The sequence below is a fragment of the Microtus pennsylvanicus genome, chromosome 19 (genome assembly GCF_037038515.1).
Source record: "Microtus pennsylvanicus isolate mMicPen1 chromosome 19, mMicPen1.hap1, whole genome shotgun sequence".
NCBI lineage: Eukaryota > Metazoa > Chordata > Mammalia > Rodentia > Cricetidae > Microtus > Microtus pennsylvanicus.
The window spans coordinates 40868021-40889321 of NC_134597.1; the positions used below are offsets into that span (position 1 = coordinate 40868021).

Here is a 21301-nt window from a genome sequence, read left to right on the forward strand (position 1 = left end):
ACATATATGCTGCAAACCAGAAGAGGGCACCAGATCTCATTACAGATGGTTGTGAGCCACCATGTGGTTGCTGGGAATTGAACTCAGGACCTCTGGAAGAGCAATCAGTACTCTTAACCTCTGAGCCATCCCTCCAGCCCCTATACACAGTTTCTTATGTTTGTTTTTCTGGCTATTTTAGACAAATTTCTAAAATGAATTTATGAGTTCAAGCACTAAGACCTTTGAGAGAGTTACAAAAAATTGCATACTGCTTTTCAAAGCTAATAAATTGTACACTTTTATCTCTTTTGATCACTGCATCCTCAAAAACATTGGACATTTTTAGTGTTATAGTATTTGTGTTCTAATAAATAAAGTTTTACTGGAGATCAGAAGGCAAAGCAGCCACCCTAGTCAGCCCTACAGGCCAGGGAGTGGTGGCACATACCTTTAATCCCAGGACTCAGAAGACAGAGTTAGATGGATCTCTTTGAGTTCAAGGCTACCCTGGGCTACACAAAATCAATCCACAAACAGATCCAGGTGGTGATGGTTCACACCTTTAATCCCAGCTTTTGGGAATCACACACCTTTAATGGAGAGAGGTGAAGACAGGAGCAATATGACTGGGCAGAGAGTAGAATATTTTTTGTTCGTCTGAGAGTTGGTAGAGATAAGATCTCTCTAGTTGCTTGACTGCTTTGCTTTTCTGATCTTCAACTTGAACCCAATATCTATCTCTAGGTTTTTATTATTCGTGCAACAGAAATTTCTCTTCCTAAAAGAAAATCAATTTAAGCACCAAAAGGAAGACCGAAGGACTGTTGGGGGATATCAGGAACAAAGCCCGTGTCTCACCCATACTAAACAAATACTCTACACTGAGTCACAGTCTCAGTACTCAAATGTTTCATCACGAGTTTACACATTTTAAAGGTGACTGCATTTGTCTGTGCTTCAACTGTACGAACTTTTAGTCACTTTTCCAGGATCCCCTAATATTAAGTTGCTATACCTCAACATAAAACTGCTGCTTGACATCCAGAAATTTAGTGTTTATACAGTCCAAAAAACCTTACTTACTGTAACTTTCCCACTATTTTTATTATTGGAAAATTCTTTTCCATTTTGACATAGCTATTGATATAGTTTCAGTGCCTTTGTTAAAGATACTACACATTTCAGACATAGACCTCAGGGAAATAGAGTTGGAACTGACCTGCAAGCCTCCTTCCCAAGGACTAGCTCTAGTAGTACCTGAAGATGCTATGCAAACTGCCAAAGGAAAAGAGAAATCAACATTCCTACCCAGCTATAAAACTTAGGAACCTCAGTGATACACGTGCTTGCACAACCGTGTTGAGCCTTTCACTGTGCTGGTGCTCTGACATGGGGATCAGACAAAAACTATCAGGATCAGTTTTCAGGAAACTGGAGACAGGCAGATGTCTGTGAGTTCAAGGCCAGCCTGGTTTACGTAGTGAGTACCAAGACAGCCGAAGCTATGTAATGAGACCTTATCTCTCAACGATGTTTTCTTCATTTTACTGGCACACATACAGGTTTCTTTTAGTCTTTAAAACCAAATCTCACTTCTAAGACAAAGTGTGAGGTAGTCCCTTCTACTGCTAAATTATATAGAAGACAATTTTAATTATGTTGTCCTGTAGACAGAGCAAGGGTACCATTTGCTAAAAGTAATGGAGAAACTCGGGCACTTTGAGGACTCCTCAGAATAGCTACCTTATTTCCTTTGGAGGGAAACTGTAAAAGAGAAAGCATCAACTGAGGCCTGTTAGAAATCAGTAACCCTGGCATGCATGCTGCTTAGGTTTCATCAACTGTGACATCGAGAAAATGACTTTAGAATATAAGTTTATGCTGAAATAAGAAAACCACCTAGTTCAGAGATCAGTTTCCTCCCTCTTGTTGTTATGGCTACATGGAATGCACTTTTGCATTACGAAAGATGTCTGAGAGGTAGCATAACTACCAACCACCCGTCCCTTCCTAAAAACTAATAAATATTGCAGAAACTCAAGAATGACCCAACATATTACCAAGTGGTCCTTCTGAGTTGTTGTGCCAGGATTACTAATTTCTAATAGGCCTCTGCTGTCGCTTCCCTCGACCCTAGTTATCCTCTTCAGGGAGAAGGCAGGTGAGATTCATCTTGATTCACCCCGTTGTCGACCAAATGTGGAAAATTCTTTAAGCACGGCTACTTTTCCATTTTGTCTACACACTGAAATCATCTGGGGAACTTTCAAAACCTTAACGCCCAAGTCACACCCCAACCATGCACATCATAATATCTAAGGGGTGGGTGGGGCCAGTCACCTATACTTTAAAAAGTGTCCAGTATGGTCCAAGATGAAGCCAAGGTTGATACCTGCTATGCTGGATCGCCCCTCTTGATTTCGAGTGACTTCTGCCATAAGTGAAATCAGAAAAGCCAACCTGGAGCAAGTCAGAACCACAGCCATGCTCAGAAGGTACAGTGGGATCCCAAACACGGGGACAGCACAAGTGCTGCGCTGAGCTCCACCCCGCGCCTCACTGGAGGACCATGCTTTCAAACAGCTTGCCCTTCCAGCAAAAATAAGTCGGCTAATTGGGACAACTGGCTCGAGCACGAGGGCCTTGCTCGCAGGTGGGCCCCCGCTCAGCCCTAGTGATGCCCCACCTCTAGCCACGCCCTAAGTACACCTTTATGGCACAACAGGACTTAATGGGGTTTTGACACTGGCATGGTATGCTCCTCCCTCTGGGCCTCTCCGCTGCCGCCCCGCGCCCTCCCTCAGCACCGTGTGACCCTGTTCACCCTCCGCCCCCTCCGCGCCCCGTACCAGCTCCAGCGGCGGTTGCAGGTCACAGGTGGTGCTTTCTCCGCTGTTTATCCACTGTTCTGTTAATATTTCGGCATTTTTTATTTTGCCACAGGGGCCCGGGCATCATGGGAAATCGAGTTCCCTTTGCATTCTGCACATTCACGGACTACAGGCAAAATGGCCGCCGCAGGGAATCATGGGAGACGTAGTCCAGAGCCCCGGGGAGTGGCGCGGCCATCCCTCCGCGACGAGGGGTGTGGGGGCGGGGCGCCCACACGTGCGGACACGCCGCGGGGAGAACCCAGGCCCCTCCCCCGGACCCCAGCCGCGATTAGTACCCAAGAGAGAACAGGGTGGTGGTGGCGCAGGCCTTTAATCCCAGCACTCAGGAGGCAGACGCAGGTGTATCTCTTTGAGTTCAAGGCCAGGCAGTTCCAGATAGCAGAGCTAAGAGACTTCTGGATTAGGCATTCGAATGTGGGGTCTTCCATTTAAATGAAGTTCGAAGGACAGAGAGAGTGAGGTACGGAGTCCTGTGCATCATTCACAATGATGTTTCCGTGCTGGTCCCAAATCACCACCCATGCGGTTTCTGGAGTCCTTTAGGGGCTGTTCTGAAGTGCACCAACTAGATATTTACTAATGCTAATGGCGTTTGGTTCTTGTTTTGGGTTTGGGGAAGGGGGAACCGAGGGAGCCTTGCATGTGTATTTTAGACATATAGACACCACCATGTCAAAAGACCCAATGCCTCAGTTCCGCGGGAATAGATGAACTTCCCTCCACCCCACCAGCACAGGGAGCTTCAGTGTAGTGATGTTTTGTTTGGTTTTGTGTTTTTTCTTCAGCTTTCACCCCTGATAAGTGACTTCAGCTGTTTCTTATATAGAGCAATTAGAAGCCAGGTGGTAGTGATGCACACTTTAAATCCCAGCATTCGGGAGGCAGAAGCAGGCGGATCTCAGAGGAGGTCACCAGTTTCAGTCAAGGTAAGGGAATACTGTGGGAGTGTGTTGGTCTGTCTATGTGTGACACTGTTCGCCCTCCGCCCATAAAAGCAAGAAGAGTTAAGGGACCCTTCCATTTAAGGTCACTGAGTTCAGACTGGCAAAACCAAGAATCCCATCTGATACCCAGATCACGCTCCCTGCACAAACTCTCATTCCATAGTCTTCAGCTCCTCAAAAACTCATTCAGTCTTCAAAATGAGTTCGATGTGTCAGAGTGTGAAGCCAAACAGAGAACAAAAGATATGTGTTCAGCCGTGCTGTTTCTAATCAACACCCTGGCTTTGGTGCACACCCACCATTAAAATCACATAAAATGGCAATAAAGTTCTCCACAATATATCACTCACAGTATGATCCATTCTTCTGAGTCACTGGTCCTCTTTCAGCACAAAACATGGTATGATTACTCTACCGAGCTGTACCATATCCTAAAGCCTGCAAGTATTAGCCATATACTCATAAAAGGCATTTGTAAGAAGAGTTTGATACAAAGGTAGCTTTTCCATAACTAAATCTCACTGATCTCCCTAGGAAGCACAAATAACTCTAATACCCAAGTGCCAGTATTGAAGTTACCCCAAATTTTAGTGATTGGCCATTAAAGCAAGAAATGTTAAGGGACCCATCCAAGGTCACTGAGTTCGGACTGGCAACTGATACCCAGATCACACTCCCTGCACAAACTCTCATTCTATTGCCTTCAGCTCCTCAAAAACTCGTTCAGTCCTCAGAATGAGTACAATGCCTCTGAGTGTAATACCCAAGGGCCAATATTGCACTGACCCCAAATTTTAGTGATTGGCCATTAAACCTAGAAAAGTTAAGGGACCCTTCCATTTAAGGTCACTGAATTCGGACTGGCAACACCAAGAATCCCATCTCATACACAGATGACAATCCCTGCACAAACTCTCATTCTATTGCCTTCAGCTCCTCAAAAACTCGTTCAGTCCTCAAAATGAGTTCAATGCTTCTGAGTGTGAAGCCAAACAGAGAACAAACAATATGTGTTCATCCGTGCTGTTTCTAAAAAACACCCTGGCTTTGGTGAACAACCAACATTAAAATCACTTCAAAATGCCAATAACTTCTTCCACAATATATAAATTACAGTATGATCTACATCTTATGAGTCATTGGTCCTCTTTCAACACACATGGCATGAATCCTTTACCGAGCTGTACTATATCCTGAAGCCATCATGTATTTGCCACATAATTATAGAAGGCATTTGTGCGAAGGGTTCGAGTCAAAAGGAGCTTTCCCATAACTAAATCTCAACGATCTCTCTTGGAAGCCCAAATAAATGTAATACCCCAGTGCCAATACTGCAGTGACCACAAATTTTTAGTGATTCGCCATTAAACCCAGAAGAGTTAAAGGACCCTTCCATTTAAGGTCACTGAGTTCGGACTGGCAACACCAAGAATCCCATCTCATACACAGATCACCCTCCCTGCACAAACTCTCATTCCATAGTCTTCAGCTCCTCGAATTGGCTATATTACTTGCCTCTTTGATTGCTCTGCTTACACTCTTGAGTACTTGACCAACTACTGCATCCTATTGGAATTCTTCCCTTTCGAAAAGAAGAAGGATCAAATGAAGAAATGCATGAAGGAAAGACAGACAAAAAGAAGAAAGGAAGAAAGAGTGCTGCTAAGGTCAAGACCAGAGAAAAACAGAGATCCTCTCTGCTTCATAAGAAAAACCAGTGAGGTAACTGGAAGTAGGGTCAGGAGACAGGAATTAAATAGGGTAGTATCACCTGATTTCTTAGCACTGATACCTGAATTAGATAGGGTAGTATCACCTGATTTCTTAGCACTGATACCTGAACCTCCTTTCAGGCAAATCAAATTAGCATTTGAGCATAAGATCCAAAATTCACTCACTCTCTCTCCCTCGCTCTGTGTGTTTGTGTGTGTGTGTGTGGGTGGGGGGGTATTGTGAGGTTGTAGTGGTGTGTGTGGTATGTAAGCTCCTAGTATGATTTCCTGATGTGTCCAGGAAGGAGAACCTCCACACCAGATGATCAAATGTGTGTGTGTACGTGTGTCTGTGCACAGTCACGCGTGTCTCTGCACATTTGAGGTTGATGCCTATATACAGGTTTGAGTGTGTTTTCTCGTGTCTTGTCCGCTTTTTTTCTGAGACAGAGTCTTTCATTGGCCTGAAGCTCACAAAATAGGGTAAGCTGTCTGAGCAGTAAACCCCAGGAACATTACGTATCCACAGTTTTGTGCTGGGATTCCACAACTGGAGTTTTATGTAGATTCTGGGGATTGCAAATCAAGCACCTTGTTAATTGAGCTTTCCCCTCAAATCCTAGGATGAAGTTTTAATTGGGATACAAAATAATCAGTTAGAAATGTGGTTTTTAAAAAGTGGATTTATATTTTTTAAAAAAGGTGGGGGCGGGGGTGTATTCTGAAAACTTTGACTTTGATCCTGAGTTCTAAGTGTTTTCCAAATCAGCTAGGGCTCCAAAAGACCAAGGTATTATTCCACCAAAACCCAAGTTGGTGAGCCAAAGAGTTTAAAACTTACAGCTAACAGATGAGGAGTTACTTACAGGAGCAAAGCAGCGACACCACAGAAAGTCTGACTGCAGCAAGGAAAGATTCCTTCTCTGTAGCCAGATAGATGGAAGTGCCTGCCCGTCAGTCGACCGTTCACACTCTCAGTACTCCAGTGTCTCCAGAGGCTACAGAAACACAAGTAACTGGGTCAGAATCACACACAGATGACAAGGAAATACTTCGGTGAGAGTCTAATAACTCCCACTCCAGGTTAAATGCCCTTGTATAAAGAACCATCAGCAGGCCGGTGGTGGTAGGGTGTGTAACAAGGAAGCTCAGTAAGTCGTGGAAAGCAAGCCTGTAAGCAGCATTCCTGCCATGGCCTCTGTATACTGGTATATTTGTGTTAAAATGAATAAAGCTTGCCTGAAAATAAGCGGGCAAAGCAGCCACACTCCTCAGCTATACAGGACCGTGGTGGTGGTGGGGAAGCAAAACTTTAATCCCACTGCTCAGGAGGCAGAGGCAGGCAAGTCTCTGAGTTCAAGGCTATTCTGGGCTATACAAGATTGATCCAGAAACAGATATCAGTGTTTGGGAATCACACATGTTTAATCCCAGTACTGGAGAAGGGGAGACAGGAGCAATATGAAGAGCAGAGAGAGGAATATAAAGGGGGAGAGACAGGAACTCAGGAGTGTGGAGTCTGATAATTTGTGGAGACAGGATCATCACCTTGAGTCTGAAGACTTGGTAGAGGTGGTTGGCTGCTTTGTATTTCTGATCTTCAGCTTGGACCCCAATACCTGCCTCTGGGTTTTTATGATTCTGCTACACCTCTGCTTTGATTTCTGCTTCGAGATTCCTTCCTTGATTTCCTTACATGATGGACTAAAACTGGAAACTTAAATAAAGCCTTTCAATTTGATTTTGACCATAGTGATTACAATTTAAAACTAATACAGCATATTCCCAAGTGGGGGATAAACCAGACACCCTTAAATCTCATATATGGGCCATCCATAATCTTCAGCGTGACACATACCCTGCATTAAGAGCCCCAAACCACCATTAAGGCCACTTGCTTTGAAGAATTTTTTTTTAATTTTAGAGATTTATTTTACGAAAAAGTTGCAAAAATAAGACAGAATATTCCCAAATGCCCTGAACCTGGTTGATTCTTTTGTTACGATTTTGAGTGGATGTGTCACAATTGTTGAGCCAATCAAGGCATTCCTAATTACTAAATCCATGGTTTATTCAGATATCCTTATCTTTTACCATTACTCTTTACCATTGTCCATTAGTGTCTCCCACGAAGACACTAATTCATACAGCAGTGGTTCCCATGGCTTTTTGTAAGACATATATTTGTGTTTAGGAATCATTTATACTTCTAGGGTAAAATGAAACGTTAGTGTGTTGCATCCTTCCCTACTGTCTTTATCTCAATGGAGTCACCTTTGGGAAGACCATGAGAAGTTCTTTTCTGAAGTACATCACCTCCATCAAGGTTGCAGAGAACATCAAGTTCTTCATGTTGTATATTGTTCATTTTATAAAAGCTCCCTCCAGAAATGGAAGCCTCACAGACATGGTGGCTGTCCTTGTGTTAATGTCGACCTACCACAGTGTCAACTGAGAGGGAAGCCTCTAATGAGAAACTGCCTACATCAGATGAAGAGGTTGGTCTTTGGACACATGTGTGTGTGGTTTCCCTGATTATTAATTCACAAAAGAGGTCCCGGTCCGCTGTAGGCAATACCATTCCTAGGGAGGAGGCTCTAGGTTAGATAAAAGTACCAGCGAAGCACGAGCCTATGGGCAAGCCAGAGAAGGGACTAGCTAATGTAAGACTTTAAGACAATCCTGAAGCCATTTCTGACTATTCTAAATCCTCTCAGCCTCCGTGCCATAGTGCTTCCCCTCCTCCCCTGGGAACTAAGGACCTTATAGCTACACACGCAGGTACTCAGTTCCTGAACAAGTACCCATATACGTACGTTTTGATTCAGTCCCCTGGGAAACGGGGTCAAAATGACCTCTGACCTCACCTGATCTGGCAACAGCTCTCTAGTCAATTATTGGTAATAGCCCTTCTGAATGAGCCATTCACAACCCCCCTTGATTCTGCGGCCTTCTCCTTTAAAAGTAGCCTGTGCACACTATTCGAGGTCTCTCGGCTTCCTGAATGCTGAGGGACCCTGTCATGACAGAATTAATAAAATCCTCACGCCTTTGCTTCAGCTATGGTGTGAGAGGTGGTCTCTGGCGGCGACTCCTCCTCAGTGTTTGGACGCTGGAGTCCACTCTTCCTTCCAGGCTTCCTTCCTCCAGGTTCTTGCCTTGAGTTCCTGCCCCGATTTCCCCAGTGATGAACTGTGACTTGGAAGCCTGTGCCAAATAAACCCTTTCTTATCTAAGCTGATTTTGTGTTGGAGTGTTTTAGAACAACGCCAGAAACTGCTACTGTGGCCCACTCTGTTGGCAGACACAGGCAAAGGAAGGCACATTCCAGACTAGTCTGGGCGACATAATGAAACACTGAATCAAAAACTAAAACCCAAACCGTGGTGATAACCACGAAATGAAAGTGTAAATCCACTCTTAGGAATACAGGTCGCTGACCAACATTATTCTGCTGTGTCATGTTATGCCAATGCCTGTCTCTGATGTTCATTCTCTCCTCTCAGAGCCATCGAAGCCCTCCCGTCTCTTGGGCTTTCTCTAATACTGCTGCAGGTATGAAGTGAATTTATCTACCATGACTTCCTTTAAAGGAACCATGGAATTGATTTTTCATGTGTGTCGAGTGAGAGAGGAGGAAAGCCTCATTTGTATACATGGATAGCCGGCAATCCCAAGACCACATACTGAAAAGATGGCAACACTTGAGGTGTTCGCATATCAAGCATGACATGTTTTGTTCAAAAACCTGTGACTTTCTAATCAGTGACCTGGAGACTAGAAGGAAGTGGTGTTCTGTTCGACCAGTATGCTAGATTAAGCAAACCAGTTGAAAACAACAGATATAATTTAATAATTGAAAACGGGGAAACTCACACGACTGGGGTAAAGTTTCCCATGTCCAAAACAGGTCTGGAGAACACCATGCAAAGAGAGCCAAAGAGAGCAAACTCACCCAGATTCCCAGGCAAGCAGCCACACCCTAGATAAAAGTGATTGGCTGAGCTTCCCCATCAAGATATCAACTTCCTCTAAAGGGTGATGACAGAAAAAGTTAAATCAGTCTCTTATCCATTGAAAACATTCTTCATGCCTGAAGGTGACATAGATATTTTAGGAAAGAAAGAAAAGTAAGAGTCCCGAGAAAAAGCAGAAATACACAAATATAAACAATCAGAAATTCTTCAGGCTGAAGGAAAAGAATACCAGAAACAACAACATCCTTTTGTGCAAATAAAGACCATCAGAAGGCTTGAATGTCATCTTAATACCAAGTTCCCTATTTCCACTTTTTTTCCTTTAAAATACACACAGGGCCTGGCAGGATGGCCCAGCGCCTACAGATGTTTGCAGGGACCAAGATGGCCTGAGTTTGCCTCCCTGGTACACTGAAAAGGGAGAACTGACTCCTAAAATTTGCCCGCTACCTCCACGTGTATATTGTGACACACATGCATAAAAACATGTGCACAAAATGTAAAATATATGTGAATGTTTAAAAGAAAATTATGATATTTTAGGAATGTTTAACACATATGCACATGAATTAACTATAGTGTATTGTATAATAAAGAACACTAGAAAATGGCAAATGAATTTCTATTGTTAAAAAGTTTTACTACTGACATATGATCTCACCCTGTATCCCATACTGGACTGAACCTCACTATATGGCACGGCCTGGCCTCAATCTTATATGAAACCATCTTGATCCTGGGATTACAGGTGTGAGGCACCACACCTAACATCAAGATTTACTTTATGGAAAAAGGGGACAAAAAGCAATACTGGGTAGAATATAAAATACTAAGGACATATAATTTATAATCACTAAAACATATCAAGTTAAAAATAAGAATTGGAGAAACAAAATATGAGCAAATCACTTTTCATAAGGGATTTAAAGAATATGATACAGATCAAGACCTCGCTGGCCACAACCTGAAATAATTTAAGTAGAAACAAATAAAAAATACACCAGATCAATGAGACAAAAAGTAGGTTATTTTATATAATAAAGATAGACAAACCCCTATGCAACCTATTAAAGATGAGAATAAACATCCAAAGCAACACAATCAGAAATGAAAAGGGATACAGACACTACGGAAATCCACAGAATTCTTAGATCATACCAAAAAAACCAGTACTGCACAGAATTGTAAAACATAAATGAAATGGACACTTTTCTGGGTGGGTACCATTTACATCAATTAAATAATGCCTAGGTGAACAATTTCAATATGTATATACTCTTAAAGGAAAAAGAAGCTCCCGTAAAAAGCAAACAAAATATCCCAGGACAAATGGTGTTAATGAAGAATTCCATTACAACTTCCCTACTCTTCTAAGTGCTGCACATAATATAAACAGAAGGAACATTGCCAAAACTCTTTTTATGACTATGCAGTAAGATTGTCGCAAAAACAAAAAGAATCAACCGAGGAAGAGAATAAAAAACTAATCTCAATATTGAACATGAATGCAAAAATACTCTATCCCATCCTAGCTTGCCACCAAGGACTCCTATCCATCTGGAATGTGTTGATGTCCATCACCACAGTCTACTCCAGGGTGGAGTAGATATAAGAGACTCCAGAGCTGAGAAAACTAAGAGAAGACAGACCAAGAAAAAACCACAAGCACAGAGATAGCCGCAGCAAAGACCATACCAAGCAGGCAAGACTCTCCTAACAGGATTGGTACAAATGTGCATGCATTTATGTAAGAATACCTCCAACAATTTGAAAGACAGCATGATAGTATGAGAAGCCAGGGAATATACAACAGGAGAATTTGAACACCCTAATCCAGAGGTAGTACAAGAAATAGACTTTAAACATAAAATTATGAAAAATATAGGGACCATCAAAAAGAATGTAAAAAAACAACTTCAAACAAAAGGATGAGAAGAATAACAACAACTCTGAAGAAATGAGAAATCTATCAAAGAATCCCTGGGAAAGGAAACCAAGAAAAAGCAATCAAACTGGTAATGGAAAGATTTCAAGACTTGAAAACTGTAATGGAGGAAAAGGATTCAACAAAATTAGAGAATAAATCTTTCCCAACCTAAAAAATGATATTCCTATTAAGGTAAAAGAAGCATACAGAACACCAAATAGACTGAAACAGAAACCCTCACCGCATAATAATAAAAACACAAAAGATACAGTATTAAGAAAGAATATTAAGAGCAGCAAATACTTTATACTCACAGCAGGAATATATCATCAGGATGAAGTATCAATACCAAATATAAATTTCAGTAATATAAAAGCACCCACATCACTAGAAATAAATTTATGCCCGAAACCACACTAATAGTAGGAGACTGAAGCACTCCTCTCTCAATAATGGACAGACTGGGGTCACACAGAGGTCAGACTGGGGTCACACAGGTCAGACTGGGGTCACACAGGTCAGACTGGGGTCACACAGGTCAGACTGGGGTCACACGGGGGTCAGACTGGGGTCACACACGGGTCAGACTGGGGTCACACAGGTCAGACTGGGGTCACACAGGTCAGACTGGGGTCACACAGGTCAGACTGGGGTACACAGGTCAGACTGGGGTCACACAGGTCAGACTGGGGTCACACGGGGGTCAGACTGGGGTCACACGGGGGTCAGACTGGGGTCACACACAGGTCAGACTGGGGTCACACAGGTCAGACTGGGGTCACACAGGTCAGACTTGGGTCACACAGAGGTCAGACTGGGGTCATACTGGGGTCAGACTGGGGTCACACAGGTCAGACTGGGGTCATACAGAGGTCAGACTGGGGTCACACAGAGGTCAGACTGGGGTCACACACAGTTCAGACTAGGGTCATACTGGGGTCGCGTAAAAGAAAATCAATTTAAGCACCAAAAGGAAGACCGAAGGACTGTTGGGGGATATCAGGAACAAAGCCCGTGTCTCACCCATACTAAACAAATACTCTACACTGAGTCACAGTCTCAGTACTCAAATGTTTCATCACGAGTTTACACATTTTAAAGGTGACTGCATTTGTCTGTGCTTCAAACTGTACAAACTTTTAGTCACTTTTCCAGGATCCCCTAATATTAAGTTGCTATACCTCAACATAAAACTGCTGCTTGACATCCAGAAATTTAGTGTTTATACAGTCCAAAAAACCTTACTTACTGTAACTTTCCCAATATTTTTATTATTGGAAAATTCTCTTCCATTTTGACATAGCTATTGATATAGTTTCAGTGCCTTTGTTAAAGATGCTACACATTTCAGACATAGACCTCGGGGAAATAGAGTTGGAACTGACCTGCAAGCCTCCTTCCCGAGGCCTAGCTCGAGTAGTACCTGAAGATGCTATGCAAGCTGCCAAAGGAAAAGAGAAATCAACATTCCTACCCAGCTATAAAACTTAGGAACCTTGGGGGCTGGAGAGATGGCTCAGTGGTTAGAGCATTGCCTGCTCTTCCAAAGGTCCTGAGTTCGAGTCCTACCAACCACATGTGGCTCAGAACCATCTGTAATGAGGTCTGGTGCCATCTGCTGGCCTGCAGACATGCACGCGGACAGAATATCGTATACATAATAAATAAATATAAAAATCAGAATAACGTATACATCATAAGTAAATATAAAAATCAGAATATTGTATCCATAATAAATCAATATAAAAATTAGAATATTGTGTATATAATACATAAATAATTAAATATAAAATTAGAATATTGTATACATAATAAATATATAAATAAATATTTAAAAAAAAAACTTAGGAACCTCAGTGATACCTTTCTGACAAGATACCCCCATGGTACAATAACAACACAAGGGCACTTTATCACGGGAATGACCAACATCTGTCTAATAGAACTTAAGGTCTACTCAATAGGAGGGAATGCACACCCAGTACTATAAACTTAGCCAATATCTATGGCTAGAGAGGTTCGAGACCCTAGGGGAGAACCAACAATTGCCAAAATCAATATACTTTCTAACAATACTCTAAATGCTTACTCTTATACCCAAAGATAAGCGTAACTCTCAACCCCTCCACAAGAAAACCCTTCTTTTGTAGTAGAGAACATTATAGAGATATACAACAGGTCCACATGGAGAGAATATGTGACCACAGGTGCTCAGCCCCAACTGGTTTTCCTACAATGTAACTCCTACTCCTAAGGCCCAGAAAAAACATGGAAGAGGAGGAAGATGGGAAGAACCAGATGACCCAGGACACTTGTTGCTAGTATCTTCTACACATGACAGAAAAACTGTACCTGTGAAATCTCAACAATACAGTTACCTAAACAAGACTTGCATAGTGATGCCACCAGTCGACATGCCAATGCGCATGAGGGAGATAAAACTTTAATTTTAATTTAATGTAATCAGAATTTTAATTTCATTTTGATGCAATTAGAACTTTAGTAATTTTTATTTAATGTAATTAGAATTTTAATTTGATTTTAATGCAATTAGAACTTTAATTTTAATTTAATTAGAATTTTTGATTTGATTTTATTGTAATTAGAACTTAAATTAAAATTCTCATTACAAAAGAAATCAAATGAAATTAAAATTCTAATTCCACTAAATAAAAATTAATTTAACGTAATTAGAATTTTTGATTTGATTTCATTGTCATTAGAACCTTGATTTAATTTTTATTTAACGTAATTAGAATTTAATTTGATTTGATCTTAATTCAATTAGAACTTTAAATTTCATTTAAATTTAATGTAATTAGAATTTTAATTTGACAAAGCCCCACCCCTCGATGGAGAGAAGAGCTAAGCACAACTCACTGTGGCTGACAGAGGGCGAATCAGTTTTTCCCAAGAACGAGCATCCAGATAGGTTATCCAATCCCAAGTGGTCAGCCCTTAACACGTGTACAGCAATATGGCTAGGATTAAAGCCATGGCTTTGACTGCTGGTTCCAGCCCATTCCTTAGCTTTATTCTGAGAGTCTTGCCTCATGGCAGAAGTACTGGCTGGAGTCATATTTATTGCCACAAATGTATGGTGTTTAAAGGTCTCTACCACCACCAAAAAGCATGCAGTCAGCTTTTCATCAATACCATTTAAGGTTTGCAGCTAAAGCTGAGTCAGAAAGCCTCTCTTTTTTTTTGTCAAATATTTATTTATTTATTTATTATGTATACAATATTCTGTCTGTGTGTATGCCTGCAGGCCACAAGAGGGCACCAGACCCCATTACAGATGGCTGTGAGCCACCTTGTGTTTGCTAGGACTCGAACTCAGGACCTTTGGAAGAGCAGGCAATGCTCTAACCACTGAGCCATCTCTCCAACCCCAGGAAGCTTGCCTCTAGCAAGCAGAGCCTACCTGAGAAAGTGCTGCTATCAGCTGTGTTTAACTCTATTCTTTTCTATCTAGAATAACTTCCCAAGCTCTTTAAGGCTTTAAAGTGGATTTAGTCAGCCCCACATTGGCACATCATTCTGTTGACTGAGGTTTGTGTCCTACCAGGTCACACATCTACTTAGTTCCAAGTAAACACATAGAGACCTACATTAATTATAAACGGACTGGCCTAGTAGTTCAGGATTCTTATTAACTCTTATAACTTATATTAGCCCATAAGACTTGTCTGTGTTAGCCATGTGGCTTGGTACCTTTCTTGACAAGGCAATCACATCTTGCTTGCTGTGTCTGGCTTCCTCTGTGTCTGGAGGAAGACTGCAGACTGAAACTTCCCTCTTCTCAGAATTCTTGTTGTTTCACCTCTACTTCCTGCCTGGTTGCCCTGCCTATACTTCCTGCCTGGTTACTGGTCAAACAGCATTTATTTAAAATACAAGTGACAGGGTCCAGACCATTGTCCCATGGCACAAACCACTAAACACTAATTGATAATTATTTCTGGATAACTTCCTGTTTAGCACACGACACCACTCAACTTATCCTTTTCCTTGGAAATTGACATCTTTCCTTCTAAAAAATGAGGAGTACGAGAATTCTAAGATAGCTGGAAAAAATGGGAGGCCCTTACATCTTTCTTGCTAAAGGCTAATTCACACATATAGTCCTTGTGTAAATCTTCAAGGACCAATTCCAGGAGACCACGACATTCTGTTGTTGATATAACTGCAGCAGCAGGAGGAGCTGGACATGATCTACACCTCTAATCCTGCACACAAGTAGCTGGACATGCTGCAAGCCCCTAATGCTGCACACAAGGAGCTGGACATGCTGCAAGCCCCTAATCCTGCACATAAATAGCTGGACATGCTGCAAGCCTCTAATCCTGAACACAAGTAGCTGGACATGCTGCAAGCCCCTAATCCTGCACATAAATAGCTGGACATGCTGCATGCCTCTAATCCTGCACATAAATAGCTGGACATGCTGCAAGCCTCTAATCCTGAACACAAGTAGCTGGACATGCTGCAAGCCCCTAATCCTGCACATAAAGAGCTGGACATGCTGCAAGCCCCTAATCCTGCACACAAGTAGCTGGACATGCTGCAAGCCCCTAATCCTGCACACAAGTAGCTGGACATGCTGCAAGCCCCTAATCCTGCACACAAGGAGCTGGACATGCTGCATGCCTCTAATCCTGCACACAAGGAGCAGGACATGCTGCAAGCCTCTAATCCTGCACAAAAATAGCTGGACATGCTACAAGCCCCTAATCCTGAACACAAGGAGCTGGACATGCTGCAAGCCTCTAATCCTGCACACAAGGAGCTGGACATGCTCTACACCTCTAATCCTGCACACAAGGAGCCGGACATGCTGCAAGCCTCTAATCCTGAACACAAGGAGCTGGACATGCTGCAAGCCCCTAATCCTGCATATAAATAGCTGGACATGCTGCATGCCCCTAATCCTGCACATAAATAGCTGGACATGCTGCAAGCCCCTAATCCTGCACACAAGGAGCTGGACATGCTGCAAGCCCCTAATCCTGCACATAAATAGCTGGACATGCTGCAAGCCCCTAATCCTGCACATAAATAGCTGGACATGCTGCAAGCCTCTAATCCTGCACACAAGGAGCTGGACATGCTCTACACCTCTAATCCTGCACACAAGGAGCCGGACATGCTGCAAGCCTCTAATCCTGCACACAAGTAGCCGGACATGCTGCAAGCCTCTAATCCTGCACACAAGGAGCTGGACATGCTGCAAGCCTCTAATCCTGCACACAAGGAGCTGGACATGCTGCATGCCTCTAATCCTGAACACAAGGAGCTGGACATGCTGCAAGCCCCTAATCCTGCACATAAATAGCTGGACATGCTGCAAGCCTCTAATCCTGCACATAAATAGCTTGACATGCTGCAAGCCTCTAATCCTGCACACAAGGAGCTGGACATGCTGCAAGCCCCTAATCCTGAACACAAGGAGCTGGACATGCTGCAAGCCTCTAATCCTGCACATAAATAGCTGGACATGCTGCATGCCTCTAATCCTGCACATAAATAGCTGGACATGCTGCATGCCTCTAATCCTAGCATTTGGGAAGGCAGCGGAGTCCAAGCTCAAGCTTGGCCTGTTCTATACAGCAAGTTCCAGACCGTATAGGACATCAGCAAACACCAGCAAAGATAATTAACATGTAAACTCAAAGAAGGCAAGATGGCGAGCTGTGGGAAGCCACCTACCTGCTTTCCATTCAGGGTACACAGCCTCTTGACCACGCCTGAATCAAGTTTAATGGTTTATTGAGAAGGATCCGCATGGCCTTCCTAGGCTTCCCTCCACTTTGAATCACAGTCACTAACTTGGGGGTTTGATGAAGCCCTTGCTTTCTTTCACTTCGCTTTCGCAGAGGCTATGACCAAAGCTCGGGTTGTACCTCCCTGGATGTTCACAGACCAGTTTGGATTAACATTTTTGGTGTGATCAACATTACAAAATGGTTCATTGGAGGTGCAGAAGTAACTCTCTCCTAAAAAGCAAATAACAATTTTATTAGCACAATATCAGATCTCTGAGCATTGGCCATAGTAAGCCTGGATGCGTTATGTCTAAACAATGGCTTCTGGAAACCTGTAACTCCTAAACTTGTGGTCACAGAAAGGGGGTGCAGTCTAATACCCCTTTCCTTTAACATCCCCCCACCTCCCTTTCTTCCAAAGCACCTAGGTTGGTTTTCAGAAAATTACACATATAATGTGAAAAGCACTAGGCCCAGAAATGAAGAGTGAGACCTGGGTTTTATTTTACCCAAATGTCTCACCTTTGATAAGTCATTGCTCCACACTTTGATTCTCAGGATCGTTAGCTGCAGAATTAAATAAATCAAGTAACTAAATTACAAAGTACTTCATGATTCCAAATGCAAACTAATTTATTCTTCATAAAAGCTCATCCTAGCCAGCCATGGTGATATGGTAGAATCCTGTAATCGTAGCTACTTTGAAGGCTAAAGTGGAAAGATCTGAGTTCAAGGCCAGCTTGAACTCAGCCTGAACTGTTACTACAAAGAGAGAGGGATTGTACTGGGTATTAGGTAGCTCAAGCTTGCAGTCCTAGGAGCAGAGGTTAAGGTAGAAAGATTGGCACCAAGTTTAAGGATACTTTAGGCTATGCAAGGAGTTTAAGGCTCATCTAGGCTCCACAGTGAGACCCTGTCTCAGAAATAAACATAGATAGTTCATTCTGGTTGAAATAATTGAAACGAATATATTCATAAAAATTAAAATCCTTCTAATTTCATTCAAACAGCAATCACTACATCCTTACACGGTGGACTTATCATCTTCAGTTGTAGTATCATCCGTTCAACTACTGAAGCCCTGTGAAGTGAAAGGCTTGGCTCCTCAACGCAGCATACTGCTGGCACTGTTTTCTCTAGAGGAATATAAATTTAAAATAAAACTAAAACTTCAAGTGGAAAACTTTTTCTATATCTTCTTAAATGGGAGCAGATATTAAGCTAAAATGATACAGTCATTTCTCACAAAGCTTAATCAGGCTTTTGTTTAATTAAGAAGGGCACAGAGGCTATACTGCTTGCCTATCGTTTATCAATATATAAATTTTTTACATTCCAAAATTTCTATAATTCCTACTGAAAAGATGGTACTTTTCCAAGAAATATATAACTTACTCAATTATTTTGGTACTGACTTTTTGACACGGAAGGTTACATGCTAAGGTTTTCTCTGAGATATAATCACAAAGAACACATTATTTTATATACTTAGTACAAATAGATTCATTCTTGATATAGTAATTATATCAGATGAGTCATAAATGTTTTAACCAAAATAATGAAAAAGAAAGCCTGAGGATAAGCTAATAATGTCAATATTGACTATTATCAAAATGTTCTCCAGGACCTGATTAGTAGAGAACCTCAGAGATGCCCAAAGGCTCCTGCACAAAAAGTTATAAAATTAATAAAGCCATGCAATGCACATGTATTAGTGAGAAAAATATGATGGTGCTACCATTGAATTTTACAGAAAAAGTACAAGTCATATCAAAAAAATTCTTGCCATTTTTATTTTTGATGAAAACTTGATGAATGTTCTGACTCAAAATGTGTAATAGAAGACTATATAAAAATAACCTTAGCAAGAGAAGATAGTTGTTTCTTAAGACAGGGATATATTAAGTCAGTGGTAAAGTCTTCTTAAAGATAAAAAAAACAGATAAAAAGAAAATGCGCAGATTTTCTATGTCCATCTCCTTTGATCAACCAGACCTTGCGCAGCTGACAAACCACCCAGGACACACGCTTTTCAACTCCTGTTTTAATTTCCTTCTCTGCATGGGCTTGGAAGAACAGAAACAAGCAGAAGAGCAAGCCCTTCGTGTGATTGTGCAGTTAGAGGTGGTTAACTCCTTCCTTCCCTGTCTCCCCTTTCCCATCATAATGTTCCTACTAGAAACATGTAGAACAGTTCTATAATTTGGAAAGTTCTGAGTCAAGGTGTCCACAGAATAGAGCTTCACACTTCCATGGTGTGCATGTGCACATACAGTTTCCTGCACACTGAGCTTACAAGCTATTGGTTTCTCATCATTCTCTAGTTAGTAAAGAAGTTATATATATATATATTGATGGGGGAGTGTCATATATCAATCTGTTGATTTCCTTGGTTAAGCAATAAAGAAACTGCTAGGCCCATTGGATAGGCCCACCCTTAGGTGGGTGGAGTAAACAGAACAGGATGCCGGGAGGAAGAGGAAGTGAGGTCAGACTCCACAGCTCTCCTCTCCGGAGCAGACGCAGGAGAGACGCCATGCTACCTGCTCCAGGGAAGACGCACACCATACCCCAGCTCCGACCCAGGATGGACTTAGGCTAGAATCTTCCCGGTAAGCGCACCTAGGGGCGCTACATAGATTATTAGAAATGGGCCAGAGCAGTGTTTAAAAGAATACAGTGTCCGTGTAATTATTTGGGGCATAAGCTAGCCGAGCCGAGCCGGCGGCTGGGGATTTGGGGACGCAACCCTGCCGCCACCCATATTACTACAAATGACGCCCAGACGTGTGGCTAACTAAACCCACTTAAAAAACCTGAGAAGTCTTAAAAATAAGGGAGAGAGAGTTTAACACAGATTTTTGCTGTTTGTTGGTGGCGTGCTGTAGAGAGATTTCCTGATTCGGCAACAGCAGCAGAAAAAACGCTGTGTCATTTCAAAGTGTGGCTTCCTGGGGCTGTGCCGCCAGTGCAAAATCTGGCTTTATGTTTGTGTTCCCGCTTGGGATCGGAAGGAGAGTGCTCTGAGACCTTGACAATGACTCAGAGCTCCCCGCCTGCTCCTGGGCAGAAGGCAGAATCAGGCTTAGGCAGGCGGAAGAGTATGGCGGATTCCTGCCGCCATACAGGGACATGTTTTTAGAATGCGCAGTGCTCTGCCTGTCAGATTTGGATGTTACTTGGATGAAAAGAATTTCTGTGCTGCACGCTCAGTCTCAGAATTAAAGTGCTGAGTGCCGCTCCTACCTGGTAGCCCCAAGAGGCTTCCTGACTCAGCTTCAGCTGCAAAACCCTGCAGCTCATTAAGAGGTCCTGCCACGAAACACTTAAACGGTGTTGACGAAAAGCTGAACGCATGCTTTTCGGTTTTCAGCCGTAGCAGGAAAAAAGCTGCGCCGTTTAAAAATGCCGGCTTTCTGGGCCATCCTGCCAGGGCAAACTCTGACTGTTTGAGGCAGGAGGGCCGGCTACCGAGAGAGGACTTGAGTATTGTCTGTTGTAGCTCGCTGGCTGGCAGGGACCTTGAAATGCCAGGTGTGGCTATAAACATGGCTGCAGCCTGTATATCCGCCATGAGGCTGGAAAGCTAAGGAATGGACTGGATCTAGCTGGCAAAGCCACGCCTTTAGTCCTACTGATATTGCTTGGTAAAGTAAAGGCTCTTGTGGTCAGAAAAAAAGAGATATACAGTAAAGAGAGATTCAAAGACAGAGAAAATTTCTGAATGGTTTAAAGTGTGTTAAAAATATAGGCAAGCTGAAAGTTGAAGTTCTTAAAGCAAAAAACAAAAAAAAAAAAAGGAAGAGAGTTGTTGTGTGTACACACCTTTAATCCCAACACTTGGGAGGCAGAGGGAGTTAGACCTCTGTGACTTCAAAGCGTGGTAGCACACGCCTTTAATCCCAGTGCCTGGAAGGCAGAGACAAACAGATCTCTGTGACTTCAAGGTATAGTAGCAAACACCTTTAATCCCAATGCCTGGGAGGCAGAGACAGGCGGATCTCTGAGAGTTCAAAGACAGCCTGGTCTACAGGGTTATTCCAGGTCAAAGATGTATGCTCAAAAAGCAAAAAGTTAATCTAGGAATGTCTCAGATTAGA

General features: G+C 42.5%; 1 protein-coding gene and 1 long non-coding RNA gene across 8 annotated transcripts in view; both read right to left on the reverse strand.

The window, feature by feature from the left end:
• The window catches only part of LOC142838408 (uncharacterized), a 102166-nt gene extending 99196 nt beyond the window's left edge, over positions 1-2970 (reverse strand). Inside the window, exon 1 of the long non-coding RNA XR_012908556.1 lies at positions 2832-2970. This is a non-coding gene — a long non-coding RNA (uncharacterized LOC142838408). The remainder of the gene's footprint in view (positions 1-2831) is intronic.
• A 3158-nt stretch (positions 2971-6128) lies between these two features.
• Positions 6129-21301, reverse strand: part of LOC142838411 (serine/threonine-protein kinase DCLK2-like) — a 90624-nt gene continuing 75451 nt past the window's right edge. Inside the window, exons 2-4 of one of the 7 annotated variants that reach the window (XR_012908568.1) lie at positions 17724-17768; positions 17146-17432; positions 6258-6530 (exon numbers count right to left, since the gene is read on the reverse strand). Coding sequence is in view for 3 of the 7 variants with exons in the window: in XM_075953826.1 (XP_075809941.1) it covers positions 17296-17432 (137 nt within the window). In the remaining 4 variants the exon portion in view is untranslated. The other 6 variants (XR_012908567.1, XM_075953826.1, XR_012908569.1 and 3 more) reach the window with 6 other exon arrangements.